The sequence below is a fragment of the Dendropsophus ebraccatus genome, chromosome 5 (assembly GCF_027789765.1).
Source record: "Dendropsophus ebraccatus isolate aDenEbr1 chromosome 5, aDenEbr1.pat, whole genome shotgun sequence".
NCBI classification, from domain to species: Eukaryota; Metazoa; Chordata; class Amphibia; order Anura; family Hylidae; genus Dendropsophus; species Dendropsophus ebraccatus.
This window is the reverse complement of record NC_091458.1, coordinates 161,657,985-161,672,900: the sequence shown is the minus strand read 5'-3', so window position 1 is coordinate 161,672,900 and position 14,916 is coordinate 161,657,985. Positions and strand designations below refer to the sequence as shown.

The 14,916-nt window shown below is 47.9% G+C and overlaps 1 protein-coding gene across 1 annotated transcript in view; it reads left to right on the top strand.

Moving 5' to 3' along the window:
• The window catches only part of LOC138793286 (uncharacterized), a 148,119-nt gene that overhangs the window by 15,103 nt on the left and 118,100 nt on the right, over positions 1–14,916 (top strand). The window contains exons 3-6 of the mRNA XM_069971787.1: positions 4,302–4,445; positions 5,840–5,948; positions 7,243–7,352; positions 11,535–11,649. Of these exons, the coding sequence (XP_069827888.1) occupies positions 4,302–4,445; positions 5,840–5,948; positions 7,243–7,352; positions 11,535–11,649 (478 nt within the window). The remainder of the gene's footprint in view (positions 1–4,301; positions 4,446–5,839; positions 5,949–7,242; positions 7,353–11,534; positions 11,650–14,916) is intronic.

Genomic DNA, 14,916 nt, shown 5'->3' with positions numbered 1-14,916 from the left:
TATATTTAAGGGCCGAACCAATAGAATCAATACCAGCAACGAGAGTATAAAACACAACAGAATAAATAAACAACTAAAGAAAAGCCAAGAAGGAAAAAGCTTCATTGAGTCCTACTGGACTACTCGGAGCAGTCCCTATTTCTACAAGAATGTGACAACCTTGCGAAGAGATTCAGAGATAGAGGATACCCGAGGAAACCAATTAAGAGGGCGTACCATCGAGCCCTGAGTGAGAATAGAGTCAATTTGCTGTAAGAGAGGAGGACAAGTACAGTGAGCTCTGCCCCTAAGTTGATTAGATGCATAGGGACATATGATGCCAATGCATCAACAATTATGTAGATTTTACAGAGACATTGGAGAATCCTGTTAGGTGATCAAGATCTGAAAGGAGTGATTACCCCTAGACCAAGCGTAACGTACAGGAGAGGTCAAAATCTCTGTGACTTATTAGTACATAGTCACTATCAATCTGATAGTGGAGGTAACTGGTTGAGATCACGTAACTGGTTGACTGGCTCTCACCCTTGTGGGAGATGCCAATTTTGTAAATTTATACCCACCACGAAGGAGTTTTAAAATCCAAGTGATGCTAAAATTTACCAGATTCGGCAGTTTATCAATTGCAGAACGAGAGGGGTTATCTATATTGCACAGTGTGATTGCCCCAAGATTTATGTGGGTAAAACCATTCAAGTGTTCAGAAGGAGAATAGGTAAACACCTTAGTACCATTCGGAATGCTGAAGATACCCCAATCTCTAGACACGTCCGATTCTTTCATGAAGGGCGTTGTGATGCCATACAATTCATTGGAATTGCTCAGCCGAAATTGGGACCACGGAAGGGCTGCCTGGATAGACTACTGTTGAGGGAAGAAGCCAGATGGATACACCGTCTGTCTAGTATGAGTCCAGTTGGACTCAATGAAGGTTTTTCCTTCTCGGCTTTTCTTTAGTTGTTTATTTATTCTGTTGTGTTTTATACTCTCGTTGCTGGTATTGATTCTATTGGTTCGGCCCTTAAATATATGATAACTATACATTATAAAATAATATACTTACCCCTCTCCTTTTTTATCGCCTTTTGATACACATATTGAATCTGACAATAGGATGTTGGCTATGATATGTAGTAAATAGACTTTAATTCATGAGCAGATGTTGTCAATATGGTTTGCTGCACCTATACCATCTGATGATCATACTACCGTCTGATAAAGATATTGAGAAAACTGAGCGAGCCTTCCCGACTACAGGACAAAACTGAGCGAGCCTCCCCCACTACAGGACAAAACTAAGCAAGCCTCTCCAACTACAGGACAAAACTGAGCGAGCCTCCCTGACTACAGGACAAAACTGAGCGAGCCTCCCAGACTACAGGACAAAACTGAGCGAGCCTCCCTGACTACAGGACAAAACTGAGCGAGCCTCCCAGACTACAGGACAAAACTGAGCGAGCCTCCCAGACTACAGGACAAAACTGAGCGAGCCTCCCCGACTACAGGACAAAACTGAGCGAGCCTCCCCGACTACAGGACAAAACTAAGCGAACCTCCCCCACTACAGGACAAAACTGAGCGAGCCTCCCCGACTACAGGACAAAACTAAGCGAGCCTCCCAGACTACAGGACAAAACTGAGCGAGCCTCCCAGACTACAGGACAAAACTGAGCGAGCCTCCCAGACTACAGGACAAAACTGAGCGAGCCTCCCCGACTACAGGACAAAACTGAGCGAGCCTCCCAGACTACAGGACAAAACTGAGCGAGCCTTCCCGACTACAGGACAAGACTGAGCGAGCCTCCCCGACTACAGGACAAGACTAAGCGAGCCTCCCCCACTACAGGACGAAACTAAGCGAGCCTCCCCGACTACAGGACAAGACTGAGCGAGCCTCCCCGACTACAGGACAAAACTGAGCGAGCCTCCCCGACAACAGGACAAAACTAAGCGAGCCTCCCCGACTACAGGACAAAACTGAGCGAGCCATGGATAACATGGTGATGTCACTTCCTGGATAACATGGTGATGTCACTTCCTGGATAACATGGTGATGTCACTTCCTGGATAACATGGTGACGTCACTTCCTGGATAACATGGTGATGTCACTTACTGGATAACATGGTGATGTCACTTACTGGATAACATGGTGATGTCACTTCCTGGGTAACATGGTGATGTCACTTCCTTGGCAACATGGTAATGTCACTTCCTGGATAACATGATTATGTCACTTCCTGAATAACATGGTGATGTCACTTCCTGGATAAACATGGTGATGTCACTTCCTGGATAACATGATGACGTCACTTCCTGCATGACATGGTGATGTCACTTCCTGGATAACACGGTGATGTCACTACCTGGATAACAGATAGATTGTCCCTAACCACCCCAGATTGTCCGTAACCACCCCAGATTGTCCGTAACCACCCCAGATTGTCTGTAACCACCCCAGATTGTCCCTAACCACCCCAGATTGTCCGTAACCACCCCAGATTGTCTGTAACCACCCCAGATTGTCCCTAACCACCCCAGATTGTCCGTAACCACCCCAGATTGTCCGTAACCACCCCAGATTGTCCCTAACCACCCCAGATTGTCCGTAACCACCCCAGATTGTCCCTAACCACCCCAGATTGTCCCTAACCACCCCAGATTGTCCGTAACCACCCCTGTTTCCTGTAACCACAGCAGGTTGTTCATATCCACCCCAGGTTGCCGTAACCACAGCAGGTTGCCCGTGACCACCCCATGTTGACCGTATCCACCCCAGATTACCCATAACCACCCCAGGTTGCCCGTAACCACCTCCCCGTAACCACCCCAGACTGTCCATAACCACCCCACATTTTTTTTTTATTGTATTTTAGTAACTGCGCTATTCTAATGACTGTTACTAGCTGCGGTTTTGCTCCAGCAAATTGGCGCTCCTTCCCTTCTGAGCCCTGCTGTGTGCCCATACAGTGGTTTATGCCCACTTATGGGGTACCGTTGTACTCAGGAGAACCTGCGTTACAGATTTTGGGGTACATTTTTTCTCCTGTTCCTTGTGAAATTGAGAAATTTCAAACTAAACGAACATATTATTGGAAAAATTCGAGTTTTTCATTTTTACTGGCCAATTTTGAATCCTTTCCTCTAATACCTGTGGTGTCAAAATGGTCACCACACCCCAAGATGAATTCTTTGAGGGGTGCACTTTCCAAAATGGGGTGACTTTTGGCCGGGTTCTATTCTGTAGACACTACAGGGGTGCTGCAAACGCACCTGGCGCTTGGAAACTTCTGCAGCAAAATCTGCATTGAAAAAGCTAATTGGCGCTCCCTTCCTTCTGGGCCCCGCTGTGTGCCCATACAGTGGTTTATGCCCACATATGAGGTACTTTTTTACTCAGGAGAACCTGCGTTACAAATTTCGGGGTGTTTTTTCTCTCATGTTCCTTTTGAAAATGAGAAACTTTAATCTAAATGTATATATTATTGGAAAATTTTAATTTGTACTTTTTTTATGGCTTAATGGTGAATACTTTCCTCCAGCCCCTGTAGGGTTAAAATGCTCATTATACCCCTAGATTAATTCTTTAAGGTGTCTAGTTTCCAAAATTTGGTCACTTATGGGGGTTTCCAGTATACAAACCTCCTAAATCAACTTAAAAAAAGAAAAATGTGGTAATTTGCTGATAAATTTCTTAGCCCCGTAACACCCTAAAAAAGTTAAATATGTTTGTGAAATGAAGCCAGAATAAAGAGGACATATTGGTAATGTGACTTAGTAACTAATTTATGTGATACGACTTTCTTTTTTTTAGACGCAGAGAATTTCAAAGTTCATAAAATGCAAATTTTTTAAATTTTTCATGATATTTTGATGTTTTTCACAAAAAACACACAAAGTAGTGACCAAATTTTGCCACTAACATAAAGTACCATATGTTACGAAAAAACTATCTCAGAATCGCTAGCATACGTTAAAGTATCACTGAGCTATAAGCACATAAAGTGAGACAGGTCAGATTTTGAAAAATGAGCCTGGTCATTAAGGTGCAAATAGGCTTGGTCTTGAAGGGGTTAAAGGGGTTATCCAGCACTACAAAAACATGGTTTCCCCCCCTCTGTTGTCTCCAGATTGGGTGGGGTTTCAAACTCAGTTCCATTGAAGTAAATGGAGCTTAATTGCAAACCGCACCTGACCTGGAGACAAGAGAGGGGAAAAGTGGCCATGTTTTTGTAGGGCTGGATAACCCCTTTAAGGACGTTTTTCTGCCCGCTGTGTGACGTTTATTCCCTTTGTTTTGCAGGTCCTGAGCAGGATCAGCGCGGCCTTTGCTGACAGTATACAGATCTCCGAGGATCCCACGGAAAGACAAATCATCTTCCAACTCCTGGGAAACCATTTTGTAGAGAAACACTTCAGTGACTCTCCGAATGACCCCAGTCTGGTGGTAAGTGGTGGCAATGTCTGACAAATGACTTGGATAACCCGAATCCACAGATTGCTGCTGCTCATGGAAGAGTCAGTGTTGTGCTACTTCCAGCACTTAGAATGGTGCAAATTCATGACCAATGTGCTGCCAGGTCGCCCCTCCCACATATGATGGAACCACACGTTCTGCAGATGGACGAATAGTTGCGTCTATAAGGTATCAGGGTGTCAGAAGCTGCAGGATGCCGCTCTGCACATGCCGCATGGAGCCTAAGAACCAGTCCTGCTAAATCCACTCCAAAAGCCGCTGCGCCGCGCAGTGTGACCAGAGAGCAGGTTACCTCCACACACAGGGCAATGCCTTATTTATAAAGTGTCTGTCTGTGGGGCACAAGCTGGGCACAACATATTGGGCACTAATATACTACCCACAAAAAGTTAAGGATAATGGTCCCTAAGAGTGATAATAGTTTGCCTGTGTGAACATACCCTTAGATGTGAAATGAATGGCGTGTGGCTGCTGCGCTAATCATTGCAGTCGGCGCCTGGGGTCGCTGATTTAAGAAACGTGAAGTTCAGGTGGAATATTGGAAATCTCAAGTGCTAGTGGGATTCTTACTCTTTTAGGCCATGTTCACACTACATAAGTTCTGTAGTAATCATGGGCGTTGTTGCTGATTTGCAACAACGGCCGTGATTACTATGGAACTCATGTAGTGCTGCAGCTGAGGGAATCCTGGCCGGAGTGTATACACATAGTACATATATACATACACATGGTATACACTCCAGCTGGGACCCCTAGCAGCACCACAAAGGACTGACATGTCATTCACTGAATAGCGGCCGCAGAAAACCTGTCAGTGCACACAGTAGAGCGTGCAGCTCCAGCCGTACGCTCCATTGAGTGCAGCGGCTTATTCGGATGCGGGTGTGCACAGATGCGCCCGCATCCCAATTCAACTGCAGTGAAGATCATCTTCTCTGGGACAATCTTCTCTGACACTGGCCGTTCCGGGTCACGAAACAGTCGCTGTCTTACAACATGGGAACATGGCCTCAGGGTGGGTTCACATGAACAGGATCTGCAACAAATCTTTGCCATCAAATCTGCTGCAGATCCTGTAGATGTGAACGCACCCAGAGTCTAGGGGTATTCAACATAAAATAACTTGGTTCCTAACCACAGGATAGAGGACAAGTAGGAGATGGCGGGGGTCTGACCTCCGTGCCCCCTGGCAATCTCTATATTGGCCTCTGGCTCCTTTGTTTTGAATATACAGAGATTACCGGAGCGTACAGAGGTCGGACCCCCACAATCTATTACTTGTCCCCTAAATGTCGGTGTAATGTTTGCGTTTGTTTGTTATGTCTCTTCCATCACCACTACTGTTACTTTTCCTCCATTTCAAGAATCCTTCTAACCTGAGTGTGATGGAATATGAGAGATTAGAGAGGAAAATCAAGCGGCAGCTCTGGGATCAATGGAGACGAGCAGCCGAGCGATCGGGATGTAATACAGGTCTGTGGATATACAGCGTATACTGTGGTTATATAGTGTATACTGTGGTTATATAGCATGTACTGTGGTTATATAGCGTGTACTGTGGTTATACAGCGTGTACTGTGGTTATATAGCGTATACTGTGGTTATACAGCATGTACTGTGGTTATACAGCGTGTACTGTGGTTATATAGCGTGTACTGTGGTTATATAGCGTATACTGTGGTTATATAGCGTATACTGTGGTTATACAGCATGTACTGTGGTTATACAGCGTGTACTGTGGTTATACAGCATGTACTGTGGTTATACAGCGTATACTGTGGTTATACAGCGTATACTGAGGTTATACAGCAGTAACACAATTATTCTAATTCCTCCTCTGTCTGCACCACAATAGATTGGAAACAAGGTCACCAATATGTAATTGTGTTGTATAAAACCTTTAGGATTTACGACCCACAAACAAGCAGCAAGTGAAGGGGCTTTGCAGAGCATTACGTTGGAGGATACTCGGCATTGGTGATATCCATGGGTTCCAGACTTTACTCATTGACTGCAATCTATCCCCATCCAGCGACTCAGTCTCCACCAACCCACCTCACCAAACCGCTAGTACCTTCCATTTGATGAGAGTAAATCCTTACCGGCCGGTGCCTTGGTTGGAGAAAAAAAAAAAAAAAAAAAAGATCTTTTAATCTGTAGCAGGTGAGTCAAACTGGTGTGGCCTAGATTGTCTGTGCCCCAGGTCTGTGATGCCTCTCCTTACTCCTCACCCTCCTCATCATTAGGAACACCCCCAGGCAGGATTTCTCATATTCATCACTTGTCTAAGCATCGTACATGGGCCGTAGCGACTCAGGTGCAGTTTAGACGAGCGATGAATAGTCCTGCCTGGGGGCATTCCCAATGATGAGGAAGGTGAGGAGGAAGGAGAGGCGTCACAGACCTGGGGCACAGACACTCTAGGCCCCACCAGTATGACACAGCACTGCAGACTAAAAAATCACTTTTTTTCTCTAACCGAGGCACCAGGGGCTTTAGAAGACACAACGGTAAGGATTTACTCCTATCAGACGGATGGTTCTAGCGGTCTGGTGGGGTGTGGTGGTGGATACAGAGTCGCTTTAAATATAATCCATGGGGGAGAATGTATCAGTGTTTTTTGGGGTAGGTTTTGAGCTTACAGTCCAGGCTTCTATCTAGTACTGATGGATTTGCTTGTGTTGTGGTGTGCACATTGTGTATATAGATCTGTATCTTGTACACGCCGAGCATAGATATCAGCGCAGCATCTCTGTTACTCTCATAGACCGTGACACGGCGGAGGTCTCACCAGAGATGACAAGCTTTATACATCACACCTTCCAGCTGGTTGAGAGGGCAATGGATTCTTTTTTAGCCCATGAAGCAAACAGTAAGGTAAGCTGACAACCATCTATAAGCTGGGGACACTGTTCTATACGTTTTTATTGTTTTTAATATTATAAAAAAAAATGAAGCAACTTTTCATGATTCCTTTATATCCCACTATTTGGAGTCTACAGCTTGTATGGTTTGCCTTTTATACGTCACATGCTGGCCGAGTTCTGTGCACAAGCCCCATTTTATCAGTAGGGCTCATGCACAGAACACACAGGATGTATTCAAGGCAACCGTAACTTCCACCAGCAGCTGCCCTCACACTCCAGAGACATCCAGAGACAGGTGCTCTGTCAAGTGACGAAGAACAGGCGTGAAAAATAGCGCTCAGAGATAGTAGCTCAGTGGGAATTTCAGCCATGAGCTTATGTAGATGCATCTTACTCAATGTCAGTGGAAAGACATGTGACAAGTGCAGCCCTAGACTGGCACCCGCCCCAGCTGTCCCTACCTTCTTGACACATGTAACGCCTGGAGTCGTGGATCCACTGAACTGTCACTAGCGATGGTAGTAACTGCACCAGGGAGCGGAGTCTAAGGGGCCGCTGGTTTTCACCAGAGCCCGCCGCAAGGTGGGACGGACTTGCTGCGGCAGGCAACCCCCAGGTCGCTACCCCTGGCTTGGTTGCTAGTCACAGCAGGCGAGGCGTGGCAGGAGCAGTAGGCAGATGGTAATGCAGGCTGAGGTCTATGGGCGTAACCGCAGGTGGCAGGCAATGCACAGGAACAAAGGGTAAGCAGCGGACAGGGACTAGGGACCGGGACAGTGGACAGGGATTAGGAACAAAGACTGAGGTCAGGAACAACAGGGAGCTAGGCCAAACGCTATGGGAAGCATGTAGAGGCTCCAACACGAGGGACAGGGCATGCTAGGATTTATAGGAAGTGATTGGTGCAACTACCAATTAGGGACGGACTGGCCCTTTAAATCCGAGACAGCCGGCGCGCGCGCGCTCTAGGAGGCGGGGACGCGCGCGCCGGCCGGCAAAGCGGGTGACAGAAGCGGGGCGAGGTAAGGCGCCCCCCGGGGCCGAACTAGTAGCAGCGCCGGGTCCCAGCACATGGACCCTGGCGGCTGCATGGAGAGGTCACGGCGGCGGCCCGGAGCACAGGACGCCGCCGCGGCCGTGACACCACAACAGTACTAAAAGTTACTGCAGACAACTGGTCGACAATCCTTACACTGAATAAGTACAAAACAAGACAAAGGCAAACAAACACAATAGAGAATGGTCAGGATATGAGGTCAGCAACACACGGGCAGCAAAGGTACAAAATCAGAATCCAGGAAGCAAAGTCGGGGTACGAAATCGAGAAGGTCAGAATCACAACAACAAACAGTCAGAAGAATGCTGGGTCAAGGCACAAGGCGCTATCACAGGCAATGGGATAAGACCAGGGGCTGGGATTTATAGTGGACAGGCTGACATCTAACTGGCTAGGTCAGCTGTCAGTCACCATCAAGGGTACACCTCATGCCGATCGACCGGGGGTGGTGAAGCCCCGGCCGCGGCTATATAGAAAACAAAAAGTAAACATAGCAGGCTGGTTGCCGGGGACACAATTGGCGGGCCCCCAGCAACCAGTCCCGCTCATCAGCAAACCGTAGTGACGTCTGAGCGCGGCCCGAGACCACAAAGGGCGGCTGCTAGGGAAGTTGTCGGTGCGCCCCTAGCAACCGGGCCTGCCTGTTGTGAAGGACACCGTCTGCGTTACTCCCAGCTGAGCCGTGCACCTCGGCAGAGGCAGGAACCGGGCGCACGGCTCGATTCCTGACAGTCAGTAATGAACAAAAGAAGTCGGGGGTTTCAAATGCAAGATCTCCTGTGCATAATTTATTTAGTAAAGTGCAATCACAAAATGCTCCAACGTTTCGGTGGTGGAGTCTGTGTGGTAGTAATGAATGTAAATCCTCAGCGGTATTGGTAGACTGTGGTAGGAAGGCCTGCTGCAATGGAGATCAGTAGGTTAACGCATGTCCCCATGGGGGAGGGGGCACGGTGGAGTGTTCCTTGTTGAGGCAGTGACCGCCTCCAGATGAGGTGGCGAGCGTGCAGTTGCCCCGGATGAGGTGGAGAGCACGCAGGAGCCCCGGATGAGGTGGAGAGCACGCAGGAGCCCTGGATGAGGTGGAGAGCACGCAGGCACTCCAGATGAAGTGGAAAGCGTGCAGGTGCCCCGGATGAGGTGGAGAGCACACAGGAGCCCCGGATGAGGTGGAGAGCACGCAGGAGCCCTGGATGAGGTGGAGAGCACACAGGAGCCCCGGATGAGGTGGAGAGCACGCAGGTGCCCCGGATGAGGTGGAGAGCACGCAGGAGCCCCGGATGAGGTGGAGAGCACACAGGAGCCCCGGATGAGGTGGAGAGCACGCAGGTGCCCCGGATGAGGTGGAGAGCACGCAGGCACTCCAGATGAAGTGGAAAGCGTGCAGGTGCCCCGGATGAGGTGGAGAGCACGCAGGAGCCCCGGATGAGGTGGAGAGCACGCAGGAGCCCTGGATGAGGTGGAGAGCACGCAGGCACTCCAGATGAAGTGGAAAGCGTGCAGGCGCTCTGGATGAGGTGGAGAGCGTGCAGGCGTTCTGGATGAGGTGGAGAGCGTTTAGGTGCCCCGGATGAGGTGGAGAGGGTGCAGGTGCGCCGGATGAGGTGGAGAGCATGCAGGCACTCCGGAAGAGGTGGAGAGCACGCAGGCACTCCAGATGAGATGGAGAGCGTGCAGGCACTCCGGAAGAGGTGGAGAGCATGCAGGCACTCCAGATGAGTCGGAAAGCGTGCAGGTGCCCCGGATGAGGTGGAGAGGGTGCAGGCGCTCTGGATGAGGTGGAGAGGGTGCAGGTGCCCCTGATGAGGTGGCGAGCGTGCAGGTGCCCCGGATGAGGTGGAGAGCATGCAGGCACTCCAGATGAAGTGGAAAGCGTGCAGGTGCCTCGGATGAGGTGGAGAGGGTGCAGGCACTCCAGATGAAGTGGAGAGCGTGCAGGCACTCCGGATGAGGTGGAGAAGGTGCAGGTGCCCCGGATGAGGTGGAGAGCGTGCAGGTGCCTCGGATGAGGTGGAGAGGGTGCAGGCACTCCAGATGAAGTGGAGAGCGTGCAGGCACTCCGGATGAGGTGGAGAAGGTGCAGGTGCCCCGGATGAGGTGGAGAGCGTGCAGGTGCTCCGGAAGAGGTGGAGAGCGTGCAGGTGCTCCGGATAAGGTGAAGAAAGTGCAAGTGTTCCGGCTGAGTTAAAGAGCTTGCAGCTGCTGCGGATGAGGCGGAGAGCGTGCAGACACTCTGGATGAGGTGAAGAGCGTGCACGGGCTCTGGATGAGGTGAAGAGCGTGGAGACACATAAGGGAATTAGCAGTAGCGGGGTTGTTCCGGGCATGTGGATCCATGGTCACGAGGTGATGACGCGGAGGATATACATCCATTACTACCAGTCGTCTCCATTCCTTCATTACTGCCATTGAGGGGATCATCTGCATAATCTTTCATGTGACATGTAATAAAACACTAATCAGGAGAATGAGCTGAGAAAGCTGCCACATCATTCTCTTCCCTCTCTATGTCAGACATTCCGCCCCCTAGACTGAAGGCCGTATTATATGGTACGATAATGAGGGGGAAGCGAGCACCGACCTGTCAGCTCAGCACTCGCTTCCCCCTCGTTACCCACTCACTGTTACACACACAGACCATGAGCAGAGTAGCGAGAGGGGCTGCCGGAATAATCCTTACATTATCCGGGCTGCCCATTGAGGTCGGTGGCGGCCTGCTGCCACTGCTCCTGTTACGGAGGCCGTGCCTGTCATCATCAGGCATGATCAGCCGAGATTGTGCATGTCAGCTTATTGTGGTCTGTAACGTCCTATTACACCAAAAGATTATCGCCCAGAACGGCCAGTAATCGGCTCATGACCGGGAGCGTGCAGAGAATTTGCTAGATGCGACCTCTCCTGCCTCATCCTTCTGATCAGTTGGGATCTAAACAACGTCCGTCATGGCAGATGTCTCTAAAATAGCGGACGTAGGGGACAGACGGACGGCAGTACAAATGTACAATGAAACTACACAGGGTCTCTACATGAAGGAGCCATAGGTGCAATATCTGCAATAAATCGGACATATTCTCTATTTTGCACTTATTTCATCTATACATCATTTATTACAGAATGAATCTTTTCCTATTTTAGAGCCCAGGAATGGATGAGGAGTTGGTATCACGGAGATCGTTCTCACGGAAACGGCCAAAATCGGTGGAGAGTAAAGATCTGCATTTCGCCATAAACAGAAGGGACAGGTGGTCAGGTAATAGGGGAGAGCCGGCCGTACTGGCTGCACTGAGCTGATGATGCTGGGGTTCCCACCATGCCTGTCGCTAGCTTTATTAGTGAATATTTTTGGAATCTATTACAGGGCTCCTCTCTCACAGCTAATAGGTCTCATCTGATATATTATGTGGATGGAACAAGATCTCAGATCTACAAGCAGACTACCAATCAGATACACCTCTTGGCGTCACTGAGGAGCTTTCCTTGGGCCGTCTATAATAGATTATGGTGTAGTTCTGTATCTCCGCTGGTCCCACAGGCTTCATTCTATGGTTTGGAAGATTCTGCCGCCCCCCGAAGAATGAGCTGTTCAATCTTCAGGCGGACGGTGGAATCTGCCAGACCATAGAATGAAGCCTGTGGGACCAGCGGAGATGCGTCTGTAAGCTGCGGTGGGTGATCCGCCGGGATTCGGTAGTGTGCACGTACCCTAAGTGAGCGCCGATCGGCTAGATCAGTGCTCGCTTACTTAGCCCAAATCTGCTAGGTTGGCGCACGCTTTCTGAGCCGTTAGCCGTCATGCAGCAACGGCTATATATATATATATATAATATATATACATATACAGTATATAGTTAGCGATGTCCCTGCCCTGTCACCTAGCTAACCTAGCGCCAACCTCGCTATTACACCTCGCTATTACACTAAGCTATTACACCACGCTATTACACCCAGCTATTACATGCAGCTATTACACCTCGCTATTATACCTCGCTACTACACCCAGCTATTACACCCAGCTATTACACCCAGCTATTATACCTCGCTATTACACCCAGCTATTACACCCAGCTATTACACCCAGCTATTACACCCAGCTATTACACACAGCTATTACACCCAGCTATTACACACAGCTATTATACCTCACTATTACACCCAGCTATTACATGCAGCTATTACACACAGCTATTACACCTCACTATTACACACAGCTATTACATACAGCTATTATACCTCACTATTACACCACGCTATTATACCTCACTATTACACCACGCTATTACACACAGCTATTACACCCAGCTATTACACACAGCTATTATACCTCACTATTACACCCAGCTATTACATGCAGCTATTACACACAGCTATTACACACAGCTATTACACACAGCTATTACACCTCACTATTACACACAGCTATTACATACAGCTATTATACCTCACTATTACACCACGCTATTATACCTCACTATTACACCACGCTATTACACACAGCTATTACACCTCGCTATTATACCTCACTATTACACCCAGCTATTACACCCAGCTATTACACCCAGCTATTACATACAGCTATTATACCTCACTATTACACCACGCTATTATACCTCACTATTACACCACGCTATTACACCCAGCTATTACATGCAGCTATTACACACAGCTATTACATACAGCTATTAACCTCACTATTACACCACGCAATTACATGCAGCTATTACACACAGCTATTACATACAGCTATTAACCTCGCTATTACACCCAGCTATTACATACAGCTATTACACACAGCTATTACACCTCGCTATTATACCTCGCTATTACACACTGCTATTACACCCAGCTATTACACCTCGCTATTACATACAGCTATTATACCTCGCTATTACACCACGCTATTACACCCAGCTATTACACCTCGCTATTACACCCAGCTATTACACCCAGCTATTACACCTCGCTATTACACCCAGCTATTACATACAGCTATTACACCCAGCTATTACACACAGCTATTACACCTCGCTATTACACCCAGCTATTACACCCAGCTATTACACCCAGCTATTACACCCAGCTATTACACACAGCTATTATACCTCGCTATTACACCTCGCTATTACACCTCGCTATTACACCTCGCTATTACACCTCGCTATTACACCCAGCTATTACACCCAGCTATTACACCCAGCTATTACATGCAGCTATTACACCTCGCTATTACACCTCGCTATTACACCTCGCTATTACACCCAGCTATTACACCCAGCTATTAGACCCAGCTATTACACACAGCTATTACACCTCGCTATTACACCTCGCTATTACACCTCGCTATTACACCCAGCTATTACACCCAGCTATTACACCCAGCTATTACATGCAGCTATTACACCTCGCTATTACATACAGCTATTACACCTCGCTATTACACCTCGCTATTACACCTCGCTATTACACCCAGCTATTACACCTCACTATTACACCACGCTATAACACCCAGCTATTACATGCAGCTATTATACCTCGCTATTATACCTCGCTATTACACCTCACTATTACATGCAGCTATTACACACAGCTATTACACCCAGCTATTACACACAGCTATTACACCCAGCTATTACACCCAGCTATTACACCCAGCTATTACACGCAGCTATTACACCCAGCTATTACACACAGCTATTACACCCAGCTATTACACGCAGCTATTACACCCAGCTATTACACACAGCTATTATACCTCGCTATTACACACAGCTATTACACACAGCTATTACACACAGCTATTACACCTCGCTATTACACCCAGCTATTACACCCAGCTATTACACCCAGCTATTACACCTCACTATTACACCACGCTATAACACCCAGCTATTACATGCAGCTATTACACCTCGCTATTATACCTCACTATTACACCACGCTATAACACCTCACTATTACACCACGCTATAACACCCAGCTATTACATGCAGCTATTATACCTCGCTATTACACCTCGCTATTACACCTCGCTATTACACCCAGCTATTACACCCAGCTATTACATACAGCTATTACACCTCGCTATTACACCTCGCTATTACACCTCGCTATTACACCTCGCTATTACACCCAGCTATTACACCCAGCTATTACATGCAGCTATTATACCTCACTATTACACCACGCTATTACACCCAGCTATTACATGCAGCTATTACACCTCGCTATTATACCTCGCTATTACACCCAGCTATTACACCTCGCTATTATACCTCGCTATTACACACAGCTATTACACCTAGCTATTACACCTCGCTATTACACCCAGCTATTACACCTCGCTATTACACCTCGCTATTACACCCAGCTATTACACCACGCTATTATACCTCGCTATTACACACAGCTATTACACCTCACTATTACACCATGCTATTACACCTCGCTATTACACCTCGCTATTACACCACGCTATTACACCTCGCTATTACACCTCGCTATTACACCCAGCTATTACACC